A 10201-nucleotide genomic window follows, 5' to 3' on the forward strand; every position below is an offset into this window, starting at 1 on the left:
AAGGGCACAGTGAATAGAATCCTGGGTTTGTAAGAATAGGAAAGAATAGAAGGAAGGGGCCGAAAAGGCCACAAGACAGGCAGGCGCTCTCCTCCTCCACTAACCACTGCTACCAAGATACAGACCCATAGGGGCCACGCAGAGATAGGCACTAGTACAGAAACACATACACACAGTCTACATACAGAGAGACCCACATACAGAAACAACTGGAAAAGGCTCAAGGGCTCAGACAGAGCCAAGGTGACACAAAACAAGAATAAAGGAACACTTAACATATACAGACCTAGAGACACACACAGACACACATGGGTATATAACAACATACACGTGGAAATATATAATAACAAGAAAATTAAGATATACACAAAACAGACCCATGGAGACAAAAACAGTTAGGCAGCCAGGCACATGTGCCCTCATGTGCATACATACACACACACACACACAACAGCCATAAGGGAGCACAGACAGCCTATCTCTCTTCTAGTTTCTTGATTACTGTGAGGGCCTAACCAACTCCTCCCAGCGTCTCTGGACCTGAGGCCAGAGAAGGCTGGGAGTGGTAGCTCCACCCCCAGGGAGGGGCTGGGGACTTAAGAGGACAGGAAGGGAAGGGAGTGGAGCTGCAGCTGGGAGCACTGGGGGCAGTAATTACCCGGTGCTGGGGCTGCCACGCTGGCTGGGATTTCCCTCCCCTTGAGGACAAAGCCACTGGGGAATGGCCCCTCTGACCCCTGCTGTGTGTGACCCCAGAGCCCCCAACACTTACCCATCCCCCCTCCCCACTTCCCCGAGGCCCAGTCAAAATTGAGATTTGGTGACACAGAGAAATCATGAGGGGAAAAAGACAGAGAGAGCCCGGACAAAGACAGGAAAACTACAGAGACCCAGAAATTCGGACAGCTAGAGAGGGAGTCAGGAAAAAAGGGGTGGGGCGAGTCAGAAGAGAGACAGTGACACTGAGAGATGCAGGCCCAGAGAGGCAAAGGGGACAAAAAGGGCAGACCAGGGCCACTTGTTGAACATGGCTACAATGTGCTCTACTTGTGGCATTTAATCCTAACCACCCTAGGAGGTGAGGATGCTAACTCCATTTTGTATATGAGAAAACCGACGTTCAGAGGGGTGAGGTGATTTGCTCAGGATCACATGAAAGTAGAAAGTGGCAGAGCTGGGGAGGGGGCTCTCACCACTGCCTGCCCCTGCCAGGGACATGGGAGAAAGGGGTTCTCCGGAGACAGAAGCTGTCTGGAGACTCAAAGTCCTGAAGTCCCAGAGAGATGCAGTGTGAAAGAGCCCAGCACCTTCCCTGCCCCCCTCCCCTGTGTCCCCGGTGGGGGAGGGGGCCGTGGCTACACCTGGAACGCATTAGGCAGGGAGGCCCAGTCTAGGCGAGCCGGGAAGCTGCAGAAGGGGGAGCAGGGAAGGTGAAGGTGAAGTTGAAGGCAGCAGCGTGGGAGGTGGCAAGGGCCTAGAAGGCCCAGGCAGAAGAGCTTCTGTGCCAGCTTGAGCTTCTTGGGGCTGTGCTGCCAGTCCCGCCCTTCCCGCTTTCTCCAGGAGCCCTCCCTCCCTGATTTAACCCCTTCTCAGTGGAAGTGCCGCTGAGGGCTAAAAGCTGCCAGCAACAGCAATGGGAAAAGCCTTCAGTTCCCTCTCTGGGCCTCAGCCACACACCTGTGCCCCTCACCCTCCCATCCTTAGTCTGGGGCCCAGATGGACACAGTTGACACTGACTGGGCACTGCCACACAGATGCCCCTTTTCCAGGCTCCTCACACTCAGTGCATTCTAAACCCCAGCTCTACCCCAGCTCCTAGTGGCTCCTCCTCCTGCTTCCCCACCCCAGGAACTGCACCTCCAGCCACCCAGTTCCCTAAGCCAGAGATTTGGCTTTCTTTGAGACTCCTCCTGCTCCTTCAACTCACTTGAGTCCAGCCAGACCCCAAGTCCTGTAGACTCAACTTCTTCGGAGGGCAGGAATCCATAGGCTATTTTTCCCAGTCCAGCCTCCTAACCGGTTTCCCTCCCATCCTCAGGGTCCTCCTGAGGTATTCTCCACACCACAACCAGCTTATGAAAACACAATCCCCTTCAATTTTTGCAGCCTGGTGGTGGGCTCCCATTGCCTCTGGAGTGAACTCCAAAACTCCTGAGTGCAGGGACAAGTAAGGCCCAGCTAGAGAATACTTCCCCACCCCCACCCTCCAGGCACAAAGGCCTCTTGTCTGTTCCTCGAAAGTGCTCTCCTCTGCCTGGGGCTTTGGCACATGTCATTCTCGTGGGCCTGAACAGCTTTTCTGCTTCTCCTTACCTCTGGACTCCTATTTATCCTTCAGATCTCAGCTCAAGTGTCCTCTCTTTTACCTGCCTGCCCCCTCCTCATCTGTTCCTGCAGCATCTGTGCTTGGAATTACCTGTCATGTCTTCCCTGCTAGAAAGGAGCTCCACGAGGACAGGGACTGAGCCTGCCTTGTTGTCCAGCCAGCAACTCAGAGGGCCAAGCAAAAAGTAGGTACTCAATAAACGTTTGTTAAATAAAGAAATGTCCTCCTCCCTCCTCTCTTTCACTCTGCCTTATCTGCTCACCAAGAACTTATTGATGCCCTATTATATACCAGACGAATGTGATGAACAGGTCCTCAATGTTACATATGGGGAAATGAAGGCGTTGTGGTGGGAAGGGAAGCCTGAGGGCATAGTGAATCAGGAGTGCTGAGTTCCTTCTGCTGCTAGCCTCATCCTTGTCTCCAGTCCTCTGTGTTGAGGTATCTTTTGGAGATGTCATGCCTTCCAGGTCCAAGGAACTGGGTATTGGACCCTGGAGAGGCTGGACTCACTATTCCAGGGAAGACTGCTCTCTACAGTTGAGGGCAGTTAACTCTTCCAGGCTGGGCATCAGGAGACTACACTTCCTGTCCTCTTTCCAGACAGGTCCTAGCCACACCCAGACAGCGTCTGGCCAGCTCCACATCTGCCTAAGGCATTTAGCTAACTGGCCTCCAGAAAGCCATGGCTGGCATCTGTCTGGGGCACTGTTAGCTACCACTCACCCTTGAAGGACCAAGTAGCCCCAGCCAGGCCATCCCCTAGAGGCAGAGGAACCTGAAAGGGTGGAGGAATGGGGGCGCCAACCATCTGCAATTGGAGACTTCAATTCTTTTAGTCCTTTTTGTAGCTACCTTTGTTGTATTTGTTTGGGAGGTCCCAGGTGACTAGGAACCAAATCTGGGTCCTTTCTCAGACACTCCTCTGGAATCTCAAACTGCTGCTCTCCAAAAACCACCAGCAGAGCCCACCGCCCCCTCCTTTCAGGAGTCCTCTCTTCTTTCCATGAGCAACCTTCCTCTAAGGCCTCTCAGGATGCCCTCAGCAGGGAAAACATGGAGGGAGTCACAGGGATTTACTAATGTTTGGTTTGCTTTTCAGGAATACTCCCTTCATTCTGTGCAACAGCCAATACCCTGGGTATATGTGAAATGGATCTCAGCTTTATGCAAATATACTTTAAAAACTGCTCCTCCCCCTATCCCAAATGGCATTTCTAAGGCAAATTTTGGGCAAGTAATGAATGATTCACCTGAAGGTGACTGCTGACTTCACTATCTATGTCTTCAAGGATGGGACTGGCCCCCAGAACCATGTACACTCTCCCCATGAGCTGCTGTGTGGCTGGTGGTACTCATTGGTGGTGGAAAAACGCCCAAACATCTCTGGCCTAGAACTCTCTTCAGAGCTTTCCAACCCTACATCCAAATGCCTGTTGGCCACATCCACCCAGGTGTCCCTCCAGGACTCTCAAATGCAGCAGGTTTCAAATGTACCTCAGTATCTTCCCTCAAACCTGCTCCTTCTCTTGCAAGTAGGTGGCCCCACCACTATCTACTAGGTCACTGTAGTTGATTTCAGAAAACAACTCAGAAACATCCTGGACTTTTCTCTCTTCCTCAGCCTCTACATCCAAGATCTGTCCATGTTAGCACCAAAATACCTCTCAGATCTTACCTTCTGCACCTGCCATTTCTCTAATCCAAACTACCATCACCTCTTGCTTGGATGACTGCAATCTCTACCTGCCTGTCTCCGATCCCACTCTTGTGGGGTCCTACCATCCACTCTTCCACATACAGCCATGGAAAATTCTTAAACACCCATATCTGAGCACATCAAAATTCCCCTTTGCCATCAGGATAAAGTTCCTTCACCAGCCTTATCTTTCTGCTTCTCCCAATGTCAGCCCCTGTCCCAGGATGCCTCATGTCTCAGTGCCTTTGCTCATACTGAACTTCCTATCTGAACTGCCTCCATGTTCCTCCTAGTTCTGAAAACCTTGCTGACACCCTTCTAGAGCCCTTCCTTTGGGCCAGGCCTTGTGCTGGATGCTGCTGATACCAAGGTTTCCTCTGTCCCAGAGTCCCAGAACTGTAACTGCCTTCCAACTTGAATGGCCAAATGGCAGCCATTCACAAGAGCTGGGCATAAAGGGTAAACTGAGGTTCCCAGTGTCTGTGCTTATATGGGTGAGAGGTTGACTCATTCCCTTTAGCTTAGATCCCATGCCTCCCTTCAGGGTTGGAAGTTATGGTGAGGTGGCCAAAAAAGGGTCCTGGGAAAACAACGTCAGAGTAGAGGCTGATGTGGTATCCTAATGATACTGACTCACTGTAGGATCACAGCTAAACTGCCTCTCAGAGTCTCCATGGTCAAGAATGGTGCCCATTCTAGGCTATATATCAGAATCACCTGGGGAGTTTTCATAATTGATTCCTGGGTTGCAACCCCAAGATTCTGGAGCTCTGAGGTAGAGTCTGGGAATCACATTTACTTTTTCAAAGTCAACAAGGGATTCTGATTTTCATCTAGTTTAAGGAAATCCAGGACCAGATTGTGACAAGGGACCTTTCCAGCTCCAATTCTAACTTTTAGTGTGTCAGATGATGTCCTAGGCTCCAAATCAGGAGAAGCCAGCCCCTCTTGCTGCCTCCCTCAACTCAGTCCTTCCACTACCCACTTTAACACCAGGCTTTAATGCTTTGCAACTCTTTCAACTGAGCTAAGGTCAAGTCCCAAGCTATCTCCCAACCAGCATCTAGAAAGATATTCCCAAAGCTGAGGAAGAGGGTAGGGTTCTTCCCAAATCGCTATGAACAAACCTATACCTGGGAACTCCTTTCCAACTCTCTCAAAGCACTCTCTTGTATCTCAGAGAGGTTATCTCAGTAACCCAATAAGGCCTCACATTTTATTAACCTGGGAAATGGGCATAAAAACAATCATCCAACCCCTGGATAGGAATCAGGGTAACTAAAAGACAAAGCACTTTGAAGCAATTCAAAGCTTTCCCATGGATAAGATATTAATATATTATTTTAAAAAGCACCCCCCACACACACACATATACCACCAGGATGGACCGCTGGCTCCTAAGGATGGTGATTCTATAAAGGCTTCAGCAGTCTGAGGGAGGAAGCCAGGAGGCACACAGAAATGTTAACATATGGACTAAAAATGTTTCAACCCTTTAATTGAAACTTAAGACTCTCTCTCTCTCTCTCTCTCTCTCACACGCGCGCGCACACACACACACACACACACCCTACAATCACCAACCCTGCCCTCTTTGGGCCAATTATAGGCGAGTCCTGTAGAGAAAGAAGCAAGTCACTTGTGCCTTCTCCTGGGTTGGCCAGGCAGTGGGGGAGGCGGGCTCTCACGCCCCATGCTGCTGTGAATCACATGGCTCAGTGCTTGTCTTGCCAGGGCCTGAGTAATTCCTCCGCCTCCACTTCAGAAGGTTTTTCTTTTTTTAAATTTTATTTCATTCTGCAGGCTTTGCAACCACTATCTCATAGACTCCTCATGGCATTCTATAAATGAGGAAATTTGAGGCTCAAAGAAGGGAAGTCACTCACCCAGGGTCCTACAGTGAGTTAGTGAGGAATGGTTGAATGAGAGGTCAGGTCCTTCCCTGACACCTTTTTTATTCCCACTTCTCATCTTGAAGTGAAAAAATAGAAAAAGACACCCACCAATGACTAAGGCCTTTTAATACTGTTTGTCAGTCCTAAAAGAAATCAGCCCTGAATATTCATTGGAAGGACTGATGCTGAAGCTCCAATACTTTGGCCACCTAATGCAAAGAACTGACTCATTAGAAAAGACCCTGATGCTGGGAAAGACTGAAGGCAGGAGGAGAAGGGGATGAGAGGATGAGATGGTTGGATGGCATCACAGACTCGATGGACAGGAGTTTGCGCAAGCTCCAGGAGTTGGTGATGAACAGGGAAGCCTGACATGCTGCAGTCCATGGGGTTGCACAGAGTTGGACACGACTGAGCAACTGAACTAAACTACTAAGGCAGGGACTTCATTGGGAAAAAAGAGTGTAGGAAATCTGTGCTGCTTTTTGTGGGGAGGAGGGGAGTGATTCATGATGGGTATTATGATTGTAATTTGGAAGGACTGGTGGAGTGGGAAGAATCACTGCTGTGTATTGATCAGAGGCCAGAGACCAGGGGCCCAGATGCTGCCCAGCTACTGACTCCCATACCAAGAGTATCTGGAGGGCAGGAGTTCAGTTGTTCTTCTCTTAGACAAATATTACTGAGCTCCTACTATGTGGCCCCTTTGTATCTGTTTAGGCATTTGTTCAACAAGGATTTATTAAGCATCTATTGTATGCTAGCCACTATGCCATTGCTGGGGATCCAATGATGAACAAAACAGATACAATCCCCTTGCCCTCATGGAGCTCACATTCTAGTTGAGGAAGACAGGCAATAAATAAGTAGACACATAGAATAAGATAACTGCATATGTACCAAGTGCAAGGATGGAAGTGCACTGGCAACTTCGATGGACACCCACAAGGGCCCCTACCTAAAGTGATCAGGGAAGGTCTCTCAGAGGAGTTGACATTTGAGCTGAGACCTGAAGGGTAAGAAACAAGCCAGGTGGAGAGCTGGGGGAAGAGCTGCCAGGCAGAGGGAAAAGCAGATGCAAAAGCCCTGAGGTGGGAGTGCTTGTGGCATGTTTTGGGATCTGAAAGAAGGTGCTGCAATAAAGTGGGTGAGTAACCTGCTCCACACAGTGTCTGTCAAGGGGAGTTTGGAAAGTCAGCAGGAGCAACATGCAGGCAGGGTGTTAAAGGCCTATTGTTAGCTGATTTATCTCCAGCCCATTTGGAGGGAGCCCCTGAGGTTCCACGACTAGCTCAAGGTCACAAGAGCAGCAAGGGACACAAGTTGCTCATACTTATATGCTTTGCTAATGCTACCTGGTGCTGGTCCACAGTCCCCTAAATCTGAGGAGCCTGGGATGTGGGCCCTGGGAGGTCCCAGAGGCTCAACAGCTCCTTCATTGTTGCCTAGTGGAAGGCACTGTTCTTCCTCCATGGCTCCTGGGCTCAGGTCCACATGGGATGTTCCCAGATAGAGGAGGCCCTGCTGGACTCCTCAGACACTCAGGTCTTTGCAGCATGAAGGCCTCTCCAGGCAGTGGTCAGTGGTCCCAGCTTGACCTAGAGCCACTCCAATCTGCAAATCCAAGTTCAAGCATCCTGACTTCTCACAACCAATCTTGTAGTCCTGCACCTCTCCAGCTCTGCTACAACTGGCTTTTGCATCGCCCCCTCCAACCATCACCACCTTTCTGCTATCTCCCTACCTATCACCACCTCCAGCCCTTCCTTCCAACTTGATCTCCAAGGTCCACCTCTTAAGACCACCTTTCTCTCTCATCAGCACCTTTCACTCCCTCCTTCCCTTGTCCTCCTGCCATACACACTGGCAAAACCCCAACCTTGGATCAATCCACCATCCCTCTTTTTTTTTCCACTCATACTCCAGAGCTGCTGAATAGTACAGGAGAAAATCACATAAGCAGAAGGCTTGGCATTACTTTCATGGTCTCCAAGCTCAGTTTGGGGAAGCAGAAAGACCATAGACTTTGGACTCAAACAGATCTGTTTTGGAATCCTGTCTCCATACTAGCTGTGTGACCTTGGACAGGTTACTAAACTTCTCTGAGCCTCAGTTTCCTCACCTACAAAATGGGGCTAATGATATCCACTTCACAGGAGGCTCCTGAAGATGAAATTAAAACCCATGTAAAGCATCCAGCCCGGTGCCTGGCACAACGTAGGTGCTTGGCAAATGGGAGACTCCTTTTCTCCCATTCCCCCAAACAAGCCCCGGTTCCTCCAACCAAATCCCCCTTCCTGCCTTGCAATCCTACCCTTTTTTCTTAGAGTGGTCCCTCTCCCATTAGCCTCAGCAGATAGAAGAGAAGGGGGTCGCAATGGTTGAAAGGGCACAGTGGACAGAGAGGAGGCGGGAGTTGAGGGTGGGGGTGGGACTGGGGTTGAAAGAATTAGAAGGCCGAGGAGCGAGGGAAGGGGTTGGAGGTTGAGAACAGTCGAAGGGCTGTGGTGAGTGAGCCGGCCCTGAGAACAAGAACCCGCTCCCAGGCCCACGGCTGGGGCTCCCATTCTCTCTCAATCACTCACCAGGCCGGGGCTGCGAGCCCTCCAGGTGGTAGGAGAAGCGTAGGGCCCGGTGGTGCTGTGGACTGGGGCCGCAGGGCAAGACCCGGGGGCCTGGAGCGACGCCCAGGCTGGTGTCCGAGGGTCCGGCAAACTGGGGATCCAAGAGGCTGCCGAGAGCCGAGCCTGAGCCCCTGGGCACCGGCAGTCCGGGTTCCGAGGCTCCAGGGTCCGAGTCAGCATAGGCCGGTGACGCGGCGCCGGGGGAGTTCGCGGTTGGGTGTTCGGGCTCTGAAGGCCCGGCGCCCCCCGGGGCTCGGTGGCCGTGCATGGTCCGGGCCTGGGCGCGGGGCCCGGGCTCCCCGCTTGGCTCCAGCTCCTGGGGCGGAGGCACGGGCGGAGGAGGCCCGGCGCCCGGCGGAGCAGCGGCCTCAGGCTCGGGGGGCGGGGCTGCGGGCTCAGCCCCACTGCGGAGACTCTAGCCCCCAGCCCGGGCCCGGGCCAGCAGCCGTGGCAGTACCAGCAGTAGCCGCGGCCACCGCCGCGGCGGTGCCAGGCATCGCCGGCCCCGGCCCCGCGCAGGGAGTGGGTTCGGCGGGGCCGGGGGCCCGCTGGGGAGCGCTGTCTATGCGGCAGCGGCTGAGTGAGGGTCGGGGGGTAGCGCTCGGCGTGGGCTCTCTCGCGAGCAGTGAGCCACTTCCGTGGCCCAGGGGCGAGTGGCCGGTCTGTTCCGAGTTCAGGGTCTCTTCTCTCTCCCCAAATGGGAATCGATCTTGGCTCCCCTGGCTGGTCGGAAAGGGTTCTTCCTCCCGCCGCAGCGGAGGCTAGGGGGCGGAGGGGAGGAAAGGAGAGGAAAGGAGAGGGAAGGGGAGGGAGGGAGGAGAGGATGGCGGTGGCGGGGGGCGCGCCTGTGTGCCGCGCGCTCGGGCTGCGGGGCTCTCCCTCAGCCAATGTCTCCAGACGATGCTCCAGCAGCGGGGGCAGGGGAATAGTCTAGGCCCGGCTCCACCGTCCTCCCCAGCCTCGGCCTGGGTCTCCGCAGTGGCGGGCGGGAAGGAGCCTGGAGAAGGGGGGTGGAAAGGCGGGAGTCGTCGCTGAAGCAGCCACAGCCACAGCGGCGCTGGGACCCAGTTGCCCCGGTCCCGCCCCCTTGCTCATGATTTGAGCCTGGCCACGCCCCCTAACTAGGGCCGGCCTCTATTCTCGCTACGACCGCCCTCTAGGCCCTCCTCCTTAAAAATTCCGGCTCAGCCTGCCGTTCGCATCACCCCCTGGTACAGCATAGGCAATTCAATGGGCTCAACCTTCCCAAATCTGCCTTTCTGTCCCATCTTAGGTCTGTCTCTCTCTGCTCATCCTCAATCTCTTTTCTATTAACCTTTCCAAATGTTCCAGTTTCTCTAGAGCTTGGCTCATAGGGGACTTGCCTTTCATACTCTTCACTCAGCTCAGATCAGACCTCGTGGTCATTTTGCCACCTTTGACCAATAGCCTCAATTCCCAGGATTGTCGCATCTGCCTGGCAACGTCCCAACCTCGAATCAGCCCAACTGTCCATCTTTTCTATGCCTGTGCCCAGGCAACTAAACACTGCGGGAGAAAACTGTTCAACCTCACAGATTTGTGCCACTATAAACTCATGGTTCCCAGCTTCTACCAGGTCTTCCGTTCTGATCCACAACCCTTCTGTGCCTTCCCGACAGCCCCCTCTCCCATGCTC

At 52.9% G+C, this 10201-nt stretch overlaps 1 protein-coding gene and 1 long non-coding RNA gene across 2 annotated transcripts in view; one reads left to right on the top strand and one right to left on the bottom strand.

The window, feature by feature from the left end:
* The window catches only part of FGD1 (FYVE, RhoGEF and PH domain containing 1), a 37616-nt gene extending 28680 nt beyond the window's left edge, over window positions 1-8936 (bottom strand). The window contains exon 1 of the mRNA XM_055563483.1: window positions 8506-8936. Coding sequence (XP_055419458.1) covers window positions 8506-8812 — 307 coding nt within the window. The 5' untranslated portion in view covers window positions 8813-8936. The remainder of the gene's footprint in view (window positions 1-8505) is intronic.
* Window positions 623-3806, top strand: LOC129638798 (uncharacterized). The gene is made up of 3 exons (XR_008708020.1): window positions 623-742; window positions 2339-2510; window positions 3429-3806. It is a non-coding gene; the product is annotated as an uncharacterized LOC129638798 (long non-coding RNA).
* Window positions 8937-10201: the final 1265 nt, after the last annotated feature.

This window comes from Bubalus kerabau, chromosome X (assembly GCF_029407905.1).
Source record: "Bubalus kerabau isolate K-KA32 ecotype Philippines breed swamp buffalo chromosome X, PCC_UOA_SB_1v2, whole genome shotgun sequence".
Taxonomy (NCBI): domain Eukaryota; kingdom Metazoa; phylum Chordata; class Mammalia; order Artiodactyla; family Bovidae; genus Bubalus; species Bubalus kerabau.